This window comes from Crocodylus porosus, unplaced genomic scaffold, assembly GCF_001723895.1.
Source record: "Crocodylus porosus isolate Cpor-Errol unplaced genomic scaffold, CroPor_comp1, whole genome shotgun sequence".
Taxonomy (NCBI): domain Eukaryota; kingdom Metazoa; phylum Chordata; order Crocodylia; family Crocodylidae; genus Crocodylus; species Crocodylus porosus.
This window is the reverse complement of record NW_017728909.1, coordinates 9,779,219-9,803,839: the sequence shown is the minus strand read 5'-3', so window position 1 is coordinate 9,803,839 and position 24,621 is coordinate 9,779,219. Positions and strand designations below refer to the sequence as shown.

The following is a 24,621-nucleotide window of genomic DNA, read 5'->3' as shown; positions in this document are numbered from 1 at the left end:
CTGAATCATGTCACATAGTCCCCTGCCTGCAAGTCTATTATTGTCCTATGTTGACAACAGGTGCCCTGAAATCTAATTGCTGAAGACCAAGTTGGGAAATGAACATTGTGTACATGTATGCTCTGACCGTCAGCCTATCAGACATGTCAACTTTCACTGATGTCATTCAGAAGGCAACAAATGAAAGATGGGATTTGGGATGTAAATTTTGGATCTGGATTCTGAACAATTATTTTTAGGCAGGGGAGAGTAACAAGGATTCAGGTTTTGGACAGGCTTGCAATCGGATTGGCATGGCTCAACTCTGTGATAGGCTGCTGGATTGTACTAAAAAAATGCCTGGCTTTATCATGACAAGAATACAAAAGACATTTTAGTTTGAAAAACAATGGCTTTCAACAGTTTAGCATCTATATTATGGGATGTTTAGCAGCATTTAATTACTAGCTTAAAACTATTTAACCCCCCCTGCTCTACCTCCTGGGTTTGGGAAGCAACTCCTCATGCTTGTGAGCCTAATCCACAGTGCCATGGGAGTCAACTGCTGTTAGTGGGCATTATATAGACTCATAGAAAAAGTAATCAAGTGTGGGCTAGGGAGTGGATCTGGTTGGAGTCTGGACTCTGGGTTCTTCTTCCTGGTTCTCCAGGGTTGTGATGTGACCTCAAATAAATTACTTATACATACATCCCTTCAGCTTTAGGATGGGGTTAAGCAGATGCTAATTTCTGTGGAGGGAGACATCAAACATTATTAACCCAGGTGTCAGGCCAATAAAGCTCGATAGGCCAACGCAATTCAATAGCTGCTTAATATGCCCATTTGCAGCATGAGTGAAGTGAGAGGGCTCTCTGATGAGTGAGGCCGAGTGCTTAGCCACAGTAGAAATTCGTCTAGCCTTCATCCAATTACAAAAGGGAACTGCAGGAGCAACAAACAGAAAACAATAAATTCTGAGTCCCTGGCAGACTTTATTCCCTTTCTAATTTACCTTGCTTTCCAAATCTCCCTTAGTTTAACTGTGTTCTGCAGACAGATCTAGGCAGGGCATAGGTCAAAACAGAGTCCCCCCTGCAAACTTAAAGTCATATTATAGCTTCTACAGAATCCGGGAAACAACTCCTCGGTCAAGCTTACCTTTCACTAAGAGTCCCTGAGAATCGTCCGAAGGGCTGTGACTAGCACTGGCATTGAAGGATCATTTAGCAGCACATAGACACCTGTACTTTCCAAGTTTATGGATGTCCAAGGAGCAGTTTGCTCACAAGCCTGGAAGGCTAAATGGGCACTGAGCATTCCTAGCAGTTCCACAGGAAGAGCCTTCACGGCTATGGGCCCTCATGCTAATCCTCCTCCATGACAGCTCTAACACTGGAATCAGCAACACTCCCCTCCTACTCTCCCTGGACTCGTCACTATCAGACTCTTCATAATTGAGTGGCAAGGCATTTCTGCTGGAATTCTCTAGGCACAACACATACTGCAAGACTTTTGCTTTTGATTAGCCTTGCAGTTATTTAGAGCTTCTAAGTTTAGGACAGTGATTCTTCCATCCCATGGCAACCTGTCTCCCATAGCACTGCTTGATGGTGCAGAACGGACAGGACTGGGGGAGAAAAGCCATTGGCTAAGGCAGAGACCATCTCCTGCCACTAGGACACAGTATCAAAGAGAACTGCGCCAATGTTCTCATGGCTTTTAACAGGTGGCGGATGCTACTTCAGGAGTGGAACTGCAAGCACTGGACTGAGCCTGCCTAATGCAAATGAAGTGCAAGGCCAGAGGAAACAATCAAGTGGGAAAGTATAGGACAGCCTGATTCATAAGAGCTCTTAAGTAGCCGTCATGCGACTGCTGCTCGAGAGTATAGTTAAGGACCTGTTCTTCACTCCCTATTTGCACTGAACACTTACAAGGGAGCATGACACATGGTGGCCTAAAAGACTGAATGACAGACCACTTGCAACTCAGTCCCAACCTTAAGCAGGTGAACAGTCTCCTTAGCTTCAACAGAATCACTTGTGCACTTAAAGATCAGCTTGTACATAAGCATGGGGCTGGACCAGGGCTTTTCAATACACTGTAAGAATTTGGTACACTGCAAGGACTTGTACAATCCAGCTCTCCACAGCATAAGAACATGGGCTGGCCACACTTCCCACCAGCTGGGAGTATTAGGCCCCTGGCCTCAGAGCATCCAAGTTTCACATCTTTTGTCTAAATAGTGAATAAGGGAAAAATTGGAGGAAGGGATCAAGCACATTTTGGTCTTGATTTTAGGGGCAGACTGTTCTGTTCTTTCTCCCAGCTTTATTATCCCATGATCCACCCCTCCCAAAACAACGCTTAAACTGCTGAACAATTAAGGATTGCCATCTAACGTTCTCTTGGAGCAGGAAATCAGTATTCAGGACTCCTAGATATCTGGGAGTCTAGCTCAAACACAAGAAAACAAATAAAAAGATTTTCTTAAAATATCATCGTTTTGAGGGCAACTTCTAAAGACTTGTAGTTGTCAATATCATAGATGCTTACCACTTTTTGCTAACAATTTTATCTTTACTGTTTAGATTATGCCCTTGTGTTCTTGAAGCTTTTTCTCGACTCCGTCACCCCCTTCAAAACTGGAAACATCTCTGTTTAAGAGAGGACTCCCGGAGAAGGAAGAACTGTACATGGTTTTATATATATACATATTATATTTAAACCTCCCTGCTCCCTTCTATTACACGCACAGTTTTAAACTGCATCCTTCTGCTAAGATATCATGTACTGAGGCCAAACATTTCTAGAGGGACAGAGTTTTTTGTGGCAGCAGCTTCAGTAAATACAGCTGTTTAAGACAAAATAGGGGAAATAAGACACAACATAGAGGAAACACTTGTTTGGACTCAGTATCATAAAGAAATTGCTGAAGAACACAGCTTTTCCTATTAAGTTATAGGTGATGTATTACTGCCAAGGTCAGGTTCATACAAGGTAAAGCTCCCTGGCTCAGTCTTACTTTATGCATACAATCATCCAGTGTTTCCAAAATCCATTCGCTAACTAAATGAAGCCAGAAATTATGAATGTCTCCATACATGTTGTAAAAACATACTTTAAAGAATAAATAATTCTTATTTATGTCAGGCAGCAAAGTAATATGTGGAGTCTGGGGGAGAAGGCATTTAATAGACCTGCTGGATAACCTTTTCAAAACTAAGTACTTCAGGCAGTTCAGTGCCTAACTCCCATTTACTTTTAATGAGATTTTGAGTAAGAGCAATAGTATAAATTAGGGCCCAATCCTATAAAGTGCTGAACACATTCAAATCCACTTAAATTGAATAAGGATTGAAGAGCTGGCTTTTTGACTATGGCATGTTGGCATAATGGCACCTTCCATGTGAAAGTCCATTTAAATGAGATGGGCCCTGACAAACCAAACTATAATGTAAGCCCATCTCAAATGAGAAGTGGAACACTATCTGCAGCAGGGCAGAAAGAACAGCAGAACAGAACAGCAACCTCTAACACTGTGATTCTCCACTAGGGTGTCCTGAGATCCTTTCAAGGGTGCCACACAATGTTAGATGTGCAAACATAATTCACATGGTAAATCCAGAGATTTCAAACAGGAATCCAGTGTTAAAAACAATCTAACCTGGTGTAGTCTTTCTGAGTTCTTTGCAAGAGATCCATATCATTTTTCTGTAGTCAAAACACTAGTGAAAACTAAGAGCAAGTATTTTCCGAGTGGTGCCTCAAATCTAACAAGTAGTATCTTGAATCTAAAGAGATGGATGACTACTGCTCTAATGTGCTTAAAGTGTGCCACCCTGTGGTAGGAAGCTATGTGCACACTAGGAGAGTGAGACTTGGTAGCTAATACCATGTTATTTTACATCTTTCACAAGCACAAGGCATTAACTCTTTCCTTTGTCATATTTTTCAAGAAAGATAAGCCAAAGGTTTAATAAAATACTTCATGCGATGCTATGATAAATGCATTTCGAACAAAATACATAATCATAGGACCATCACAGGGGTGTTAAACCTGCAGAACTGTATCTGGCCTGCAGGACTGCCACCTATATACAGCACAGGCTGGACCCAGCTCCATGCGCTGCATGCATGTGCTGCCTGCACGGGATCTGAGGCCAGTCTGGACTCAGCCTATAGCCTGGCCAGGCATGCCAAATCCAAGGGATAGAGCTAGGCTGGAACATGTGCCACATGCCCCAGACTGGCTCCATGTGCTGCCTGCCACACATAGGGCCAGGCCAGCTCTGGTGTATATTGTATACAGCATGCTGCAACATGTGGCTGGTCCAGGTGCATCTTGCATAAGGTGCCTGCACCAGCCCAGCTCTGTGGGCAGGAACCAGCATGTGGGGTTGGTTGTGGGCCCAATCTGGCCTGCAGACCAGGCCCATGCCCTTCACCTAGCCTGCAGGGCCAAAGGAGTTTGACACCCATGGATGATAGAAATGAGATCATAGGAAACTACAGCTAGGAGGGACTTCATGAGGCCATCAAGTCTAGACCCCTGCTCAAGGCAGGATTATTCCTGCCTTGACACGGTTCCTACTAGATAAGATGCTTGGCAGGGATGATTTAACCTGTGCTTGAAAGCTTCCAAGGATGGACAGTCCACAACTTCTCTATTCAGCTTGATTCAGTGTTTGATCACCCTCATAGTCAGAAAGTTCCTCCTAACCTCCAATCTGCTGAGGGCTCCAGGCCACCGCTCCTAGCTCTTACCCCTCTGCAATTGCCTTTCAGGTATTTGAAGACTTATCACATCTCCCCTCACTCTTCCCTTCTACAGACTAAATAAACCTAGTTCTTTCAACCTGTCCTTAGAAGTCATGCTCTAGAGGCCTATAATTATTTTGGTGGTCTGCACTGGACTCTTTCCTATCTGTCCATATCCTTTTTGAAGGGCCAAAGCTGAACACAGTGCTCCACATGAGGTGTCACCAGTGCTAAAGATCCCTTCCATTGAGTTGCAAGTGACACTACTGTTAATATAACCCAGGATGCTGTTGGGTTTTTTTTTTGCAGCAAGACCACTGTTGGCTCATATTCAGCTCATGGTCTAGAACACCCAGGTCCTTAGTCACAGTACTGCAGCCAAGCCAGACCCCCCCCAGTCTGTATTTGTGTAATTATTCCTTTGCAAATGCAGGACTTAGCACTTGTGCTTGGTGAATTTCACCTGGTTGATTGTGGACCATTTCTCTAGTTTATCCAGGTAATTCTGGAGCCTAGCCTTGTCCTCCAGAGTGCCTGCAAGTCCACCCAAGTTGATGTCATCCGAATTTTGGGTACACTCAATCCCAACATCCAAATCATTAATGAAGATGCTGAACAGTACTGTACCAAGACAGACTCCTGGGGAACCCCACTTGATGCTTCCTCCCACTAAGCTATTGATGACTACTCATTAAGCATGTGGTCTGGCAGGTATTTATACATCTGATTTAACTATACATATGCAAGTAAGCCTATGGAGGTCAACCCCTTTTCTGCCATCATTTCTTGTGGCTTCCCACTGTAACCTCAAGGCCTGAGATACTTAAAATCAGTGCAAGTAGTCCCTTGGGGAGCAGTAACAAAGTGTTGCCTTCTGGAAGCAACACACTACATCAGGAAAAATACAATTATTTGTACATACATGAGCTGTCAAAATAGCTTGTGGTCCATCAGCCAGATCTAGACCATGGGTCTCCTTGCAGGCTAGATCCAGACTGCAGCAGTGGTACATCTGGCAGCAGCCACAGCATGCCCAGAAATGGTAAGAGGTTCAGAGGCGACACCAAGCGGTCCAGTGCACAGTGATGATCCAGGGGCAGCGGTACTGAGTTAAGCTCATAGCCACAGCTAGCAGGATCAAAGGACCCCGAATTCTGCACCATATTGTGGTAGAGCCTGTGGGCTTTGTTTGACACCCCGATAGAGACCATGGAACAACATACAATGGTCAGCTACTATAGAACAGGAAGAGGCTTGTTACTTGAGGTGGGCTTAAAACAAAGCCCCAGAACCACCTCACACTAATTAGGTGCTATAGAAATAGAACTTTACACTAACAAATCAAAAGTCTGTATCCATGCAACTCTACTCCCCCTGCCAACCCAAAGGAAAAGAAAGAAAGAAAGAAAGAAAGAAAGAGTCACAACTCTAGAAGACAAATTCACAGTCATGCCCCTGGTATGTTACACTTAAGATGCGATTAACCAGTTACTCAAGCCTTTGCTAACCTGCCACAGGTTCCTGAAATTAAAACTAGGAATAAGCCACAAAGTTTTACACAAAAATGTGCAATAACTTAGCATCTGATTCCCATCAAGTCATTAATTGAATGTGTGGCCAGGCTAATGTTCCCATTGCCGCTGTGCCCTGTGGCTGAGCCCTGTCAGCTGATCTGAGTGCTCAGCTGTGGGGGCACACTATGTGCCCCTGTGGATGGGAGTTTCATCAGCTGATCAGGATCTCAGGCTCCTGCTGCACTGGCAACAAGGCATGATGGGATCTGATGCTGGATCCCACAATCACACTTCCTGCCATAAAGCAAGTTCTGAACAACCAACAGAGAACAAAGATTTACGTGCATGATATCTAATGACCCCCCACTGGTCTGTCTAGACCAAGTCTGAGGCAGAGATGAATATATTTTTCACTGTTACTAACTTGAAATGCATTTATCCACTGGATAGATCAGTGTTTCCCCAAACTTTTGATATCTAGGGCATGCTTTTCTGGATTAAAATCTGTGGCACACTTCACTCTTAGACCCAAAAAGGCTGGGGGAGGGGAGGGGGTCTGTTTTTACCACACAGGATTTAGAAATTTGGTAGCAGGACAAGGGGGAGAAAGGAAGGGGCTATGGACAGTGCTCTCCCAGCACCAAATTTCCAGACCAGTGAGGAGCCTCACCAACCAGATGCTGTGGTCCATAGGCCAAGTGCTATAATAGTAGTTTTTCAAGGTATACTTTTGTCACTATTGCAACACCCTTTGGAAATGACTGGGATAGATTACTTAACACATGGATGCTCAACGTCTGGCCCATGAGCTAAATGCAGCCTGCAGAATCATCGCAGGTGGCCCATAGGGTTCCCCAAATTCCCAAACCCTGCACAGCTAGTCAGAGCCAGGATGCACTCCCTCTCCCTGCATCTGGATTGGGACTGGAGGCCAGGCTAGAGTTGGGTCATGCCCCCTTCACCTCCCACAGGGCCAGGTTAGAACTGCCTCTTTTTCCCCCACAGGGTCAAACCTTGCCTTTCCCCCCCCTACCCCCCATAGGGCACTGCCCATCTGGTCCATGGAAAAAGGTTGAACACAACTGATTTAATACATCAACACTTTCATACTGAACACTTACCAAAACAAAATGAAAGAAGGAGGCTAAATATTAATGGATGGTCAAATACATTCCCAAAGCAAATACATTCCCAAGTTTCAAAGCATGGACACAGATCTACCTTAGACATACTAAAAAACTGGACAGTGCATTGTTGGGCCAACAGTAATGGACACAAGTACAATATATAAATCTATTAACTTTGTGGGAAAGTAGTTTACAATTTATTTGTTTTTCCTTCGTTTTTAATCTCCTTTGCAAATAGTTATGGGTGCTTGTACTACTATTTAAAAAACACCACACCTCAGATATCATAAAAATAACAACTATCACACATTTTAATTGCTGCCCATCAAAATGGGCACTTTCTGCAGTAGCCACATTCTCTGTAAACTGAATTTCTCACAAAGCAAGATGTCCTGGGTTCAGCAACAACCTCCAGTGTCTGGAGCCAGTGGAATAGCAGACATAAGCAGTGGATGATGCACTTTAATGGGGGATAGAGAGGGTACAGCATTATGGTGCTTCTTCCTGCTGGCCTACTTGGAGCAGCACTGACTACAGGAGGTCAGCTGCCTTAATTCTCTCTATATGACTTACAACGTAAGGATATGGATATAGGAGGAAGTTAACACAGTGGGCTAGAAGAGTGTAAAACAGGAGTGCAGTGCACTTTTTTGGGAAGATTTACAGCTGAATATCAATTGCCATTGAAGAGTCTGATTTGTCAATGGATTACACAGGTATGTTTCCTCATTACAAAAAAAAAAAATGGGTTGGAAAGAGTACTTAAGACAACATATAGACTTTTCAAAGGGCCAGCATTTAAAGATAATGGAAAATAATGACCCAAAGATTATCATAGTAACACACCTTCCTGGACAAAAATTGACAGGGCTAATTCAGTATAATTTTTATTGTTCTACTGTGAGTCACAACAGAGGTTTCAGTTCTCATTCTAGTCGGTAGTACAGGGTTTGATGGAAACATCAAATAGTCCAAAGTCCCATTTACTGGTAATGCAGTAAGAAACTTATTTAGAGAGACTACAAGGCAGATTTGGCATTGGTATGCCACACATTTCATTATAAGGCAGGTTCGGTGACCAACAGGCAGACATTATTTTTTTAAGCGGTAAGGAGAATTTTGCATTTAGAGACGAAGTTTAATTCAGTGGGAAGGAGTTTATAGAAATATTTTTTAAAAAGTGAGGTTATATTGGCCTTACACTTAATTATCTATGAAGAATAACTCAAGTCACTCTGTTCTGAAATCAGAATTTTCAGCCTTTTCATCTTGCAGGCTTGTCACCAGATCAAACTTGGTAGTGACGCTCCAAGTGTATAACACAATGTGATGTCTTTCCACTTCTACTGTCTTTCCTTTGCTTGAAAAGGGTGTAGCAGCTGTTTAGGACTTAGTTAGACAGAACACCAATGTTTCCAAATTCTCTCTTAGGCAATGTTCTCAATGATGAGAGCAATACCTTGGCCACCTCCAATGCAAGCTGACCCAACTGCATATTTGCCACCACGACGCCTAGACAGAAAGATGAACAGTAAGAATGGTTTCCCCTACATGAAATCCAAGTAGTGGCAACTTCAGTTCATTCTGGGAAGCAGATATTTATTCCACAAAGCATTGCAGTTAAGAAGTTTTGTTCACTCAGTTGAAGAGGGTGTTTTGGAATAGGATTTCTGTTTAAACTGAAAGCATGGACATCAGCTCAGACATGGTCTAAGTATTTCTTTAGAAGAATTAAAGATCATTCTAAAGGATGGCATGATAGGGATGTTCTTCAGAATTCAAATTCGTTAAACTGGCAAGGAAAAAAAAACTTAAAAACAGACACTGTGAAGAAGTTAAGGTTTCACCATAGAGCGAATAGAACGGATGGAAAGTTATTTCATAAACTAGTTCTTAAAAGAATTTTAGCATTGCTCTGCAGAAAGCATTAGTTGAGATGTATTACAGAACATTAAAGCAGTTTCATAAAAGCATAAGTAAAAAGACATGATAGTTTCTGTACTGAAAAAACACATGCAAAAGCAGTTTAAATTAAGATTATAGAGAAACAGCTCATGAAGAGACTGATACAGAGAGGAATCACAGAAAGGGGGCCTGAAGCAACAAGCAGGCAGAAGGGAAGAACAGGATGACCTGGTATACCAGCATGTTTAAAGAGAAGACAAGAAGCCAAGTGTGAAAGGTCTCATTCAAAGTCCACTGAAGTGATACCTCCCATAATTTCACTGGGATTTGGATGAGAGCAAGAGGGAAAATGGAAAAGCAGAATTAAGGCAGGAGGAAGTAAGAGAGGAGCTGTAGATACTGATAGTGAACATGCAGTGGGGGGGGCAGGTGGCCAAGACATGGCTGAACAGTAAGACTGGAAGACATCTTTATAACCACACAGAACTCATTTTGCCACTTGCTAAGCAGATGCTAGTACAACAGCATCACATTTTCTATCAAGGGGTTCAGCTACATACACACCTTAGTTCATGAACCAAATGAGCAGTGATCCTTGATCCTGATGCTCCCAAGGGATGACCTAGAGCAATGGCACCTCCACTGACATTGGTTTTTTCAGGGTCTAGACCCAAAACTTTTTCCACTGCCAAGTACTGGGGAGCAAAGGCCTCATTGACCTAAAAACACCAGAGAAATAATCAAAATGTAGGTACTTTACTTTGCAGAGTTTTCAGCAGTGCATGGACAGCAAGGGTTAAATGAGGTATTCTTTGCACAGTTTTTCAGGACATCCCAGGTTAGAACAACTAAAGCTTCTTTATTTCTGAAGTGTATTTAGACTTTGTGCAAGTTCCCAGACTCATCCAACTGGCAAACTCAAATCTCCTCTATCGTCCGAGCAACACAGAACGTGACATGTTCTGATGTATCCACAGGGTGCACAGCACTCTGGCATGGCACACACGAAATTTTGTATCAGCTTTATTCAAAGTTAGAGAGTTTTGACTGCAGCAAGAAGACGATTAGTAATCCTGGCAGTAGAGTAGCCCCATGTTACTTCTCCTGAGGATACTTCTGTGTGTCATGCTATTCAGACACTTTCAACTTCAACATGCCTTAGATTTCTGTTCAGATGACACAGCTACAGACGAGAAACTGTGAGGATGGAGAAAATCAAGTTTGATAGCTGAGCAGAGGTCAGCTGCTACTTTGAACACCTAGAAAGACATATGGAGCTGACTAGAATTGCAGGATTAAAAAAAAATGAGCTGACTGCCCTTGCTAAAAAGATACAAACAGTAGCAGAGTTAACAGTGTTGCTGTTTAAGTCAGGGTATGCAAGTCCCAGCATTACCAATCCACTGAGAGGAGTGGGAGTGTGTACGTAATTCAGACTGACTGTTTAAGGCTACCTTCAGTTCACTGCACAGTTTACACTGCCTTCATATTTTTAAGATTCTCTTTTAAGATTTCTCTTAAGATTTCTACTTTAATTGTTTTAAATTAAGTATAAAACATGGAACATGAACCTGGGATACAGTACTATGGTAAGCTTCTATATGCTTCCCCATCATTAGACCTGGCTTGAGAGCAATAGTGAAATTCTCCATGAATTGTACAGGCAGATCTATCTCCATGGCCTCTCAAGGACATTTCAAAACAATTTCCAGATCTCTAGGAACTAAGCTCAAGCCACCATGTTTCCCTGCATAAGGAAGTACTTTTTGGTGCTCCTGGTCATCAGTAGACACGCACAATTGCTTAAGTGACTCAGGAAGAGCACATGCAAGCCAAGCTGCAAACTCCAGGAAATGTGAATTTTACAGAGGCTTGCAGGAACATAAAGAACCCTAGTTATATACACCAGCAGGTTTTGGTATAAACTGTATTCTGGGCATTCTTTTTAGCCCACCACTCATCTGAGGAGAATGTACTTGATTAACAATCTTGATTATCCAGATCTTCTAATGACTTTCAAGTTCCAAATCTCACTGTCCACACCATACTCCTTACCTCCACCAAATCCATGTCTTTAAGGGACAGTCCTGTTTTCTTCAGAGCTTCAGTAATGGCAGGCACTGGGCCTATAAGGAGTTATGCTTCCAGTTAGTCATTGAACAGTATAGTGAGCTAGCATACATGATACTCTATGCAAGAGGCTCATCAAGATTCAACTCCCACTCCACCTTGCAAACGGATGCTGACCAGGTTCCCCGACACCCTGGGCCCGTCCTAAGCATTAAATGATTTGGGACAATCTACTCAATTGCCTTTTTAGGCAGTTTCGGGTGTAAGAAACTCAATCTTGATAAACTGTAGAAATGGCTATTCTATAGCCTCTTCAACCCACCATCCAAGAGCACTTAGAAGTCTCAATACTGCCTTCCTCTCCATTCAGCCAACAGCTTTAGTAGACTCCTTCATGCTGCCCCTCAAACCCACATAGAGCTCCCCATAGCACAAAAGGCCTATCATCTGCTGTTAACCTTAAAAGGTTTCTTATATTTGGATGAGTGGTGGTTGGCAGCATGTGTGGAACTGACAGGAGGGTTTGCTTGTGTGGGGTTTGGGAAGGCAGGTGGTGGGTGAGGGGGAAGGGAGAGGGTGGGGAGTTGGACTTCTTGGTTTTGGGTGATATTTGGGGAAATCCAGTTTGTGGGTTGATTGTTAATTGTAAGCTGCCCTGAGCCTTTTGGATAGGACAGATTATAAATCTAATACATTAATTAGATAACTGCCCAAAAAGAATTCTCTGGGTCAGGGATGGTCAACCTGCACATGTACCACAAGTGGCACAGGCAAGAAGTACAGTTTCAGATAGGGTAGGGAGCAGAAAGCAGAACAGCCCCTCAGGCAGGAGAAGAGGACCAGAGTGGCTCTTGGGGACAGCAAAGACCCATATTTGCAGCATGCCCACAAAAAATGGATGGCCTCCATTGCTCTAGGTCAGTGGTTCTCGATCTTTTCAGCCTTGAGGCATCCCTTGGAAAACCAGCTCCTCGTTTTCAGTTGTTTTTTTGACTACATAAAAATAACAGCAATTCTTCTTTTACAAAAACCTCAAAGACCACAACAGGTCAGAATACTTTAAACACTATGGATTCCTATTTGAAATCCCTGGGTTTATCTTGTGAATCATGTTTGTACACCTAACAGTGCTAACATTGTGCAAACATTGTATGGCATCCCATATCACCCTAAAAGGATCTCAAGGCACCCCAGAGTTCTGTGGCATCCTGGTTGGGAGTCACTGCTGTAGATCTTTCTCTCCTCATGCAGTCTTTAGAGAAGTCCACAAGGTGGCAGCAAATGTCCCCAATCTCAACACACTCTCTTCCCTGTTGAAAACATGGTCTAATTGCAACTTGGAAGTCCATTGTTCAATTACTGAAAACGTTATGGTTGAAAACAAGATTCGAAACAACTCTGTGGACACTGTGACTTCTTTGTTACTATCCTTGTAAAGAAAACTCAGCTGCACCCCAAACTGAGGACAAAATATAAGCTGTGAACAAATGCAAAACATGAAGAAAATGCTGTTACGTAATGCAGAGAAAGACCTGGAACATGGAAATGCCAAAGAGAATTAGGATTGACAGTGCACAGATCAGATAGGAGGCTGTAACATGAATAAAAAATATAAAAATATCTTGGTTTAAAAAAACAAAACAAAAACCTGCCACAGTCTCACCTTGAATAAGGCCTAGCTCCTCAGTTCTGGGAAGATGCTGGCAACTCAAAGTTCAAAGAATGAAAACAACAGAGGTGGATGAGGGATTGGTGGGATAACTACAGATCAGCTCAAGGAAGGGGCTGTTTCAGGCCACTGAAATTATTTAGAAGAGTTGGGATCTTAAGTGAACATACTTGCTTAGGGATTTTTAGGGTGCCGACAGATGTGCAGCTCCCTGCTGTAATTCATGGTGCTTTGCAAGAAGTGCCATGAACTACACCTGTCCCTGGGACCCAACAGACGTTTGATGTTGTCCCAAGGTTTGGGAGATGAGCTGCAGTTAAAACGGCTGTGTCTTTACAGCTGCTCTTCCCTTAGTCTGCTTCTCCTCCCGTCAAGCTCCAGCGCCATCTTCAGAAGGGGAAGGGACTGGGGGGAGCTTGTTTTTGGGGTTCCATAGAATGAAGGTTCAGACTTGCCCGATCAGGCATTTTTAAAGTGCTCTGCAGCTATGCACTTCTGTCTGTGCACAGCTGTAGACATGGGCAACTGGTGCCACCTTAGTCGGGGGGGCACATCCCCTCCTGAGACTAGTCCTGCCAACTGGGTCCCCCCAAGGCCGATCTCACTGCCTGGGGGAGTTCCCCTGCGATTAATTTGCAGCTGCTTCCAGGAATGGCTGCAGCGATCAGCTGGCACTTGCAGGGCGGACACTGGCACTCCCACCTGCCCCCCCGCCCATCACCTAAGCGGCAAGCACTGACAGTCACCGGTGCTCTCAGGGGGTGAACATGCGCCCCCGTGCACTCCTTAAACACCACCACTGGCTGTAGAACGTTTTCAAATGGCAGATCGCATGACAAATTATCATGTCTGTCACGTGCCACTGTCATGTTTGTCAATGCTCCAAGGATGCACTGAAAACATTACACATGGACAATTAGTGCCAAAAGAGAAGGGAAAAAATGTCAGGGTAGATAACTATAATGGATGAAACAGAGTATTGGAAATTACCTTATTTCCTCAAATCCAAGATGAACCCCCTCCTATTCAACAGGGGGTGTGGGGAAGGAGAATGTCTTGCATTTGAGTACAAGGCAGGGGAGGAGGGGAAGGAGCAGGCAGCTGCTGTCACTCAGACTTTGGCCCCTAGCCCAGGTTACGGCCAGAGTCAAGCTGCAGCAGCCAGCTGCCTGCTACTTACTGTCAGGCTCTGCTACTTACTCTGGCTCTGACTCCATTCCCTTCCAGGTATGGAGCACATGCAAGTTCCAGCCCCTGCCTGATCACACAGGAATGGCAGTGGTCATTCCAGCCCCAGGACACTTCTGCATGGCCAGGGAGAGAAGGGAGCTTGCGTGTGCTCCATGCCTGGGAGAAAATTGAGCTGGAGCTGTACCTGACAGTAAGTACCAGGAAGTAGCGGACAGAGGCTGTGGGGAGTAAAAGTGGGGGGTCACAGGCTGCAGGAAGGGTAAGTGATAGGGGTCACCTGCCTTTCTGCTGCTCCTTTCCCCCCTGCAGCAGTGAGGGGGAAAAAATTTAGAAAATCTTCTAATTTTTTTTTTATGTATAGAATCTAATTACTGGGGAAGTTGGGGTGGGTCCAAATTAAAAGTCATCTTTGATTCAGGTTAATACAGTAAACTGAACATCAGTAGAAATGTCCTAGTTGTGAAAAAAAATGTTCTTCAGAGAATGAAGAGAAGCCCTATTCACCTGAGTCGCTGCCTGTAAAAGCAGTGCACAGCATACTGATATGCAAGGCTCAGCACTTCAGATAATTTTTAAGACAAGGAAATAAAGTGCCATTCTGCAGTCAGGAGGAGAGACTGTCGTTGTCTCATAGTGGACTCATGTAACCCACTTCTTCATAGCTGATGTCGTGTGGGGTCCTGTACTGGGTCTAAGCAGAATACTTTAAGTTTGTTTAATGCTACAAAACAAAATCTGCTGTCCTGCAACTTACCGATGCCCATGATGTTGGGGTCGCATCCAGATGCATGGTAGGCTACTATTCTAGCCAGTGGAGTAAGGCTGTGCTTTTTAAGTGCTCCTTCACTAGCAATGATGACTGCACCAGCCCCGTCACACACACCCTTGAAATATAGAAGAAAAACAAAAGTCTCAGTGCATTTGCTCTACAGTTGTTTCACACCTGAAACACCCAAGTTAAAGGATCTAGACAGCAAGTATTTATTACAAACCTTTACAACAATTCTATTCATAAAAATGAGTTTATTTTAAAAAATGAATCAGATTCTCTTCCTACTTAATGGCTTTTGAAACTGGAGGTTAGATAAAACCTCCAAGCCTAGATCAATGTTATATGGAAGGGGAACAGATTTTTGCTACATAAAATCTATTTTTGGGCCTCTCCACACATGCAGGCAAAGGCACAATAGAATATAATACATGATCCACACAAATTGCGCCCCCTGACATGATACCCATGCATGGCAGGAGGCACAACTGTGGGATAGCGCCTTAGATCCCATTGCATCTTATCTGTGTTCAGGGGGAGCCTGGGTCCATGATCCCAGGCTCCCTCTGCACTGGCTCCTGCAGCTGCAAGCTTCACAGTGGATGAAGCTCAGCGGGGCTTGCAGCACGGGCAACGCTCCCCACACTGCCCTCCTCTTAATGTTTCCCCTGGGATCCCTGCTGTGCTGCCACCCCTTGGGAATACCCTGAGTCTGAGCTCATTGTGCAAGGGTCTGGCAGTGACCCCACAGACTCAGAAATACCTGCTCCAGCAGCCGTGATGCCTCCTCAGGCTGAGCCAGCTGCACACTCAACCCTGCTTCAGGGCTAGACCAGGCCTCACATAGCCTCAGCAGCACAGGTGGGAGGAGCAAGGATGCAGCACACTAGATGGAAGCGCCTTACTGGGACTGGACCTCCTCTTCCCTTGGGGTGAGCTGGGCAGTGCCCAGGTCCGGGCTGCAGCAGCACAAATGCAGTGAGAGGCACAGGAAGTCCATTGGTCTGCCTAGGTCCAACCACTGTGGGGGGCCCAGGCAAACCCATCATGGGGCTGAGAGTTTAGCTGCTTCAGCAGGAAGACTCCCATCTCACCCCTATGGGGGTCCAGAACCCCCCCATCCAAGACAATGATATCCAGGCACAGGAGAGGTCTACAGGCCCAGCCTCAGCCTGGGGGCAAGGGGCAGCCTGTGGGGAACTCCCTACTTTCTCAGCGGGGCCCACCACCCCCTGCCCACAACTCTCCACCAGTGGCCTGGAGACTACACAATCCTGGGCACATGGTGAAGATACAAGGGGCTGAGGCCAAGGCTGTCCCTGCCAGAGGTCACTAAATTAGGAGTGAGCTATCAGTTAACTATTTAATTGATATAATTGGAGGACATTATACGGATAAATTTTTTAATGATATTTACATCCTTAGTACCTGGATCACAACTTAAGGACCAATTAGCTGGTTAATCACACTTTAAGTGTAATATGTAGAGGGGGCCTTAGACATTTTAAGAGTCAATTTGTAGACCTCTGTGCCATCACTAACAAACTAACTATTTAGGGCTGTTCACTGTGTGCGCTACTTTCCAAAGGCTTGTACTTTGTTCACAACCTGTGTCATGAAGGAGGTCAGACCACATGAACAGAGTGGTCTCTTAAAAATCTATTAATTTACAGTACTTCCTCACATACCACATGCTCCCAAATGAGACATGCATGTTGTTTTGGTAAGACAGAACACAGGGGGGGAAGGGAAGATGATTTTTCCAGTGATAGTTGAATGCTGATTGCGGGGATTCCTGACTGTAGCAGCTTTGGCTGCGAGTAAATTAACACTAGCTCTGACTTTGAAGGGTGAACCTCCACCCCCTCCCTGAGTCTGGCAGAGGGAAAAGCACAGAAATCATTTGGCAGAAGTGTCTCTATGCTTGCATAAGTCACTCACAGCAGCCTAAAGTGGTTTTGTTACTGAGAAATTCACTGGAGAGCCCTTGGCATTTTATCGGCACATAACCCTTTTTATATCAGAATTCAGACATTTCAGAAACTGTGTGCTCACCGAAGCATTTCCAGCAGTGACAGTCCCATCTTTCTTAAAGACAGTTGGGAGCTTTCCCAGCTGTTCCAGGGTAGTCTGGGGTCTTGGATGCTCATCCTGAGCCATGCTCTCTTTTCCTTTCTTCGTTTTCACTTCAATAGGTGCCATCTCAGCATTAAAATAACCAGCCTCATGAGCTGCAACAGCAAAAAGGAAATTACCAGGTTTACAGAACATGAGAAGCAGGTGTGCAGATGTGGTTTCCTTTTTATACAACTTCATTGTTGGCTGAGGAGATTATTTAGGGATATTTTTAGGCTTAATTTAGTCTGCTTAAATCAAATTTTAAAATTTGAGCCTCACAGTACATCCGAATAACTTTACCTTTAAATAGCATACTGCTTCTGAGATGCATCTATAAACACCTTAACAATAATGTGAGGATCTAATATGCAATTTTTAAAAGCTAAACACATAGTTCCCAGTGAGCAGCTCTTCCTGTGTCTTCTAAGAAACAAATATTTGCAGTGTGCATGGACATTTTGCGCAATGCTAAGAAGTTTGTCTTTGGGGAATTGCCTATTTTTTTTAGCTTTATTTATTAATGAATTCAACTTACCAAGTAAAAGTTAACACTTAAAGGAAGAGTCACACCAGGAAGTTCTTGCTGCCTCACCCAGAATGTCTTTTGGGATGCCACACTTTCTGGATGCTGTTTCCAAGAGAACTTATGCTATTGTCAAACAGTCAGCTGTGACTCTGGAAAAATCTTTTTTTCCTGCATTCTGCTTTCCAAAAACAAGGGGCATATTTTATTTATTTTGGCAGGGGCAGGGAATGTTGTATGGGGAAATATGGGATTTCCTTTTGTAGTTCAGATAGTGAGTTAATTGGCTTTCTAATTAATATCATCAGCATGTAATACTCGTTTGTTACCCTCTTGTCCTATGTTATTCCCTGTATATTTGGATTATTTCTGACTGATTGTGGGAATCATGCTATTACCATAGCAAAAAGGAAGTGTGATAATGGGCATCCTTGTTTTGTAAAGTAAATGTTCAGTTATTAGAAAAATTCCTTTTTATACAGTGGCATATGAATTAGAGTATAGAGCTGATATCCAGTTTTGAAATGTTGGTCCTAGTCTAAAAGCATCTAAACTTCCAGTTGACTATCAAAAGCTTGTTCAGTGACCAATGATAAAAACAGGTGGGGATTCATTAGTCAATTCTGTGAGAAAAAATCAGATCTAATATTCTGTGGATGTTATTAAGTCAATACATTTTAAGCATTTTTAAGAGCACTAGCCTGTACCTTAACTATATTTATGCTCAAAGCATAATTATTTATCCAAACAAGAAAAATTTCCCTGTATAGTCATTTCCTGAGCAGCCAGAATTAGGTCTGGATTTCACAGCTTCCAAGGAAGCCCCAATTAGAACATGTCCAAAGGGAAAGGGTGAACTTAAAACAAACCCTTTCAACAAACCTTTTCTTCCATAAAATCTTCACATATGGTTGTATATTTAAGCCCTAAAATAACTGTAAGAGATTAAATTCTTCCTCTTAATACACTGGATGCCCAACTGAGACAGGCAGGTCTTAGTTTAAAGGTAAGATTTAACCTGAGGCAGTCAAACTAGCATTGCTGCTTTAGAACTGTATTCAGTTACTCTTTTTTGTGTGGGTTCTCTCAGAGCAGCTAGGAAAAAAAAAAAAACATTATGAAATATGGAAGCGTAAATTTAAACCCTCAAAAACTAGCAAGTTGATAGTGCACATTCTGAAACTACTTTCAACTAATGCTTTCAAGCGGATTAGAAGTGAAGATGATACTATAAACTTCTACATTTTCAAAGTTTACTGACCCGCTTTCCATCTCTGTTGCGTTTTCAATGCATATCGGTCACAGTCCTCTCGTGTGATGTTATGTTTTGCAGCTAGATTTTCTGCTGTAACTCCCATAGGAGTTTTAATGTGTAGGTCTGTTAGGCCCGCCCATAAAGTGTCTTCCATCTGTCAGTGACATTATTGAACAGAAAGTTATTTGTATAGCAATATTATACTGGAAGTATATGTTTAAAAATGATTTACCCGCTAATAACTTCATTTGAAAAGTGGTTATAAGCAAGTACACTTTTAAATATGTTATTCCAAGTGGATGCACTTGAAATGTCTCTGTGATACTGGCTATAATTTGAGCAGAGCCGATGTAGAGTACAGAAACAGACAATGGTCTTTTCATCGTTTTTTGAACAAAATTAATCATCGAAAGGGATTCCAGAAACACAATTGTGCATTTGTCTTTCAATAATGTCTAAATAAATTATGTTCAGTTTATGAGTTTACTTTAAACAGCCTCAGAGTATGCGTTCACTGCAGAGATAACCCAAGCTAGATGCACAAGTTACTCCTGTTGAATTAGTCTAGCTTCAGTGAGAACTACTAGAAAGCAAAACTGCTCTTAAGTTGCTCGGTTCACAATGCAGTTGCTATCACTCATGTGACACATTTCTGGGGACACAGCTAGTGGGTCACTGCAGTACACTGTACTGTTGTATGAATTCTTTCCAGAGAACCATTGAATAATTTGTCCATCCCTCCTAGTTAGCTAGAGGGGAGCTGTGGCAAGGCACAGAAAGCCTCTGTACACTCAGATTTTAGTCTATGCATCTTACAGGCTAGCCAACTCAAGTTAAAAGCTCCACTGCACTCATGTTAAGAGCCTCTTGTGTGTTGATAGGTCTGGAGAAGCAGCACTTGCATTAACACTGCAGTGTAGACAAAGGCTGATAGCTAAGTTGTGGTCTTTACTGCAGCAACATCAAAGCTGTGTCGGCCAAATGATGTCTACACCTGCACAAGCCCATTGCCTTCCAATTATTCCCTCAGTGACATTTGTGCAAACCCATCTTCTTTAGCTGGATTGTGCAAAAGTAAATTGCTGAAATGGTGTCAGCACTTGTGCTGAAGATTCATAGCAAAGGACAGATTCTAGCTCACTCCCTTTTGCCCATCTTAAAGCAAGATCACCATAAACAAAAAGAGAAGGTTTTAATTTAGCCAGAAGGATCAAGAAATACAACTCCAATATACAAGTGGCCCTACTGAGTAGACAAGCAACAGCTTTCAGAGCATAACTGTATATTTTCCATTCAATACAGCAGCAAACTCATCATCACACAATTAACTAAGGTGTAAATTGTTAAATAATTCTTTTGCTACTGAACAATACAATTCACAGCAGTTTTCCATTCCAGATCATGGGGCAAGGGAAACAGTGCAGGTGGAATGGCTGTGTATTTTTAGCACCAACCTGTCTATTACTATCATGACAGCCATTTCCCTACAGCCTCATTTATTTTCAGGTCTGTTTCTGAGCTTAGAAGCATTTTTCTTCCCTCCCTGGCCTGCTCTTTGCCCCATGAACTCTATTCAACACTTCAACTATGCCAAGTACTCTTGAGTTCTGAGTATTCAACATTCACTGGCAACACTCACCCAGTGTGGGAATTAGTGAACTAGTAGACCTAACTAACAAAAGCTTACCTGGTTCTTACTGTTCTCATAAAAAGTAGAAGTTACAACTTCAACAATTTACGTTTGAACCTAACACACTTTAATTTTCATTATGAGCTTTTCAGTTCTGGGCCCAGTATTTTCTATTATTTCTATTAGAAATTATTAATAAAAAGAAAATCACATAATCAGACCTTAAGATCCACTCCTAATTTTGTTCCAAATCGAATGTTTCGAACAGCATAAGGAGCTTGGCTCATACTTTCTGTTCCGCCACAAAGAACCACTTCTGACTCATTAAGGCAAATCTCCTATAAAAGAAAGATGAGTCACATGCACGTTTTAGGTTAAGATTTCTGCAACACAGGCAACTGGTACAGTAAAATATCATGCAAAAGTAGAAAGAAAACTTAAATAATGATAAGTGGTGCTTATTTGGTATTCATTTGCCAATAAAATCCGCCGAAAAGCAGTTATAAAAATAATTAAAGCTCCAAAATGCTCTTTTAAGTGAAGTATCATTATCTTGATTTTGGAAGTAGAGAGGGGAAGAGAGAAAGAAAAACAGGACCAAGGAACAGAGAGACCAAAGACAGAAAGTGTTCAAAAGTGGCCTCCACATGTGAGTGCTTACTTACCCTGTTAGACTGATACAAATTAGGACCAACTTTTCATGAACATCCACGGCTATCATAGAGTTAAATCAAGAGTGGTGAGTAGATAAAACAAAAAGCTACCCACAAGCAGCCTTTACGCAGGGACCCTGAACATCAGATGCTGATTTTGAAAATTTTGGCTCAAGCAGCTTCCCTAAACTCACAAAACATGTTACTGGCACAGTCATGAATACAAACCTGGAAGTCCCAGCACAAAATCCTTCCAAACATGGCCTTATCAGAAGCAAACATTCATCCAAGCTCATTTGTTTAATTAAACATTTCAAAATGTTTCTTTATTACAGAGAGGTCAGATATATTAAGGAGGAAACCCTTTTAGTATCTACACAAGACAACTTAATTTTACTTGTGTAGAACGTCAGGAGAAAGTGCATTATATAGCTATTTAATATTTGTGTGTGTATCTAGGCAAACATTTTGCTTCCAAAACAGTGTAAATGACCATTTGGGTTAGGGTACTTTAAATATGATAAAAATCTTAGTAAAAAAAATTATTAAAGTGTGCATTCTAATGTAACTCCCTAAATTCAAGGCAACTTTCTTAAACTAGATCAGACAGACTCTTCAGGTTTCACCTACACTAGAAAGATAAAAGTTGAATTAGTACCTCAATAAGACATATGTTGTCATGTACCTCAGCCTTTTCCCTGATCTAGATTATATCTATTTCAGTGTAATTGGTCAAAGTCCTTGATGCATTTTTCCAATACAGGTAAAGTCCCAGAGAATAGTTAAGCAACATTAGTTTGAAAGCAGACTCGTATAATTATAACCGTAACACCGCACTGTCTGATTTCAGTGGCGAGAGCCAGATCTGAAAAAATATATATATATTTTTTTCAGACTCAGAGATTCCTATAAAAAAAAAAAAAAGGGAAGTTCATCAAATTAATCAACTTTCCAAGTCTGCAGTACTCCAATGTTTTCCTATGACTGCTTTCTTAAGTCTCTCCTTAACACCTATGTTTACTGTGATGCCCACTAACAGCCAAACACTCTTCAATTCAAATCCCTGCTGTGGCTCAAACCTGTAACACTTGTTTCAAACATACAACCCTTCTCTCACTATGGTAGTTGGAAAGTTACGTATAATTCGTAACCTTTATAAGGTGTAGTCCACAGAATCATAGAAAGTTAGAGCTGGGCACAGAGGACATATCTTGTACCTGACATCCACTGGCAATTGACTGGAAACCAGAGCCACAGAGTCTGTTGACAGTGAGGGCTGGAACTGGGACAGGAACTCCCACACGCAAACCAACATGTCTTGCAATATAAGCTGCATCTGCAGAGCTCTAGAGATTGAAAGAAATAACAGCTTTTTTAAACCACTAATTTCCTTGGAGACCAACAATCTCTTGATCAAATCGGAATAGGATAATGTATGACATGAAGTGTCAGTTCTGGAAGATGGGAGCTTTCTTTAATACACAAGATAGCAAGCACATAAGACTTGCTTCAAGAATATCTTCAAGAGGAACAAGGCAAAGTTCACTCTGTGTTAGCATTTCTTCAGCCCCCTTGAAAAACAGTCACTAAACCAGGCATGTACCCAGCTGCAATATGTTTAAAACACATGAGGATTAGGCTCATGGTTTAAGAGAGAAAATATGTACGTTTAAGAGAGAAAATATCCTATGTAGACAAAGATAATTTTCAAGGGTGCAGCCTGCTTTGTGCCTTTCCACTGTATGTACTTTGGCACAAATACTTCTTTTTCAGAAGCATTTCCCCATCAGGGCTACATACCATTCCGCTGCTATACAACTCACGGAATACTACATGGACCTGGCATTTCCTCAGAGAATTTTTGGTAATGTGAGTACAATAAGCCCCAGTGTATGACAGAAAATATGCAGTTCACCAAAGCTCAAAAACAACTTGGTGTCTGTTCAGTTCAGCATCTTGAGCTGCAAGCCTTTAAACAACAACAATGTACTCACGGGCTAGAAATGCCATTCCATTTTGTCAGACTGCATTTCAACGCAAGAGCAGAATCCCTAGTTTCAAGTTCCTTATAGCAGTAAAAGAGAGAGTCAGCCTGTTCCCAGTAAGGACAATGGTTGATGAATATAGGCAGAGTCAGCCTCTCAAACATGAGAGAAAAGCACCATGCTGCTGCACATTCTATTTCTACCCCTTGATTTATTTTTAGCTCTTCCAACAGCTCATTTTCCTGATTTAGGTGGCTATATATAGAAACACATAATAGGTAGGTGAGTGTTTCAGTAACTGGCTACCATCAATTTTTCTGTCCTACCAACCTGCATGACGTTGCCAACGATGACGCTATCAATGATCTCAGGAGAGACTTTCCCAGCAGATAGTGCAGCACGAGCAGCATACTCAGCCAGGTCAGTGGCTGTGAAATCTTTGAGCAAGCCTCCAAAAGCCCCAAAAGGGGTTCGCTTGGCTGAAAGAATAAATACACCTGCAACACACAAAAAGAAAAATGCATTTAGATTAGAAGGACGATGAATGAAATTGCTTATATTTTACTGAAGCAAGATACAGGACACAACCACAGAGAAGAGCACAAATGGACACTTAATAAAGCACAGAGGAAGGGCATTTTGCACTCAAAAGCTTGTTTAACATCTTTCCCAATTATACAGCTGGTCCAATAAAATATATCACCAAAAATCCCTTGCCTCACTAAATGAAGAGCCGCTTTGGTTGAACAGCAGAGGTAGAATAAGCCACCTAGAAGGTCAGTGAAGTTACAAGCACTTAGAGAATTGGATGACTCCACTAACAGCAGTTGAATTCGGTACCATTGGTAACCCATTGTTTTCACATGCACAACCTTGATTTGATAATTCCATTCATAGTTTCATATTTGGTAGGGTCGAATGGGACCTGAGCAGATCATCAAGTCTGACCCCCTGCTGTAGCAGGAAAGAGTACTGGGGTTAAACAACCCTGGGAAGGTGTTCATCCAGCCTCCTCTTAAAGACCCCCAGGGTAGGAGCCAGCACCACTTCTCTTGGAAGTTGGTTCCAGATCCTAGCCACCCTTAAAGTGAAGTAGCGCCTCCTGATAACTAGCCTGAATCTACCCTCTGCCAGCTTGTGACCGGTATTTCTTGTCACTCCTGGGAGTGCTTGGGGGAACAGGGACTCCCCCAATGCCTGCTGGCCCCCTCTGACTAGTTTGTAAACAGCCACTAGATCTCCCCTCAGCCTTCTCTTGTGGAGGCTGAACAGGTTCAGGTCCCGTAGCCTCTCCTCGCAGGGCCTGCCCTGCTGGCCCCGATCATGCCAGTGGCCCTCCTCTGGACCCTCTCCATGCTGTCCACATCCCTCCAGAAGTGCGGTGCCCAGAACTGGACGCAGTACTCCAACTGTGGCCTGACCAGTGCTGCATAGAGGGGGAGGATCACCTCCTTGGACCTGCTTGAGATGC

General features: G+C 42.8%; 1 protein-coding gene across 2 annotated transcripts in view; it reads right to left on the bottom strand.

Moving 5' to 3' along the window:
* Positions 1-8,245: 8,245 nt before the first annotated feature.
* Positions 8,246-24,621, bottom strand: part of ACAA2 (acetyl-CoA acyltransferase 2) — a 20,574-nt gene continuing 4,198 nt past the window's right edge. For both annotated transcript variants that reach the window (XM_019531777.1, XM_019531776.1), the window contains exons 2-10: positions 23,481-23,647; positions 22,383-22,511; positions 20,734-20,850; positions 18,889-19,036; positions 17,042-17,217; positions 14,972-15,101; positions 11,343-11,413; positions 9,852-10,006; positions 8,246-8,894 (exon numbers count right to left, since the gene is read on the bottom strand). In XM_019531777.1, the coding sequence (XP_019387322.1) occupies positions 8,810-8,894; positions 9,852-10,006; positions 11,343-11,413; positions 14,972-15,101; positions 17,042-17,217; positions 18,889-19,036; positions 20,734-20,850; positions 22,383-22,511; positions 23,481-23,647 (1,178 nt within the window). In that variant the 3' untranslated portion in view covers positions 8,246-8,809. The remainder of the gene's footprint in view (positions 8,895-9,851; positions 10,007-11,342; positions 11,414-14,971; positions 15,102-17,041; positions 17,218-18,888; positions 19,037-20,733; positions 20,851-22,382; positions 22,512-23,480; positions 23,648-24,621) is intronic.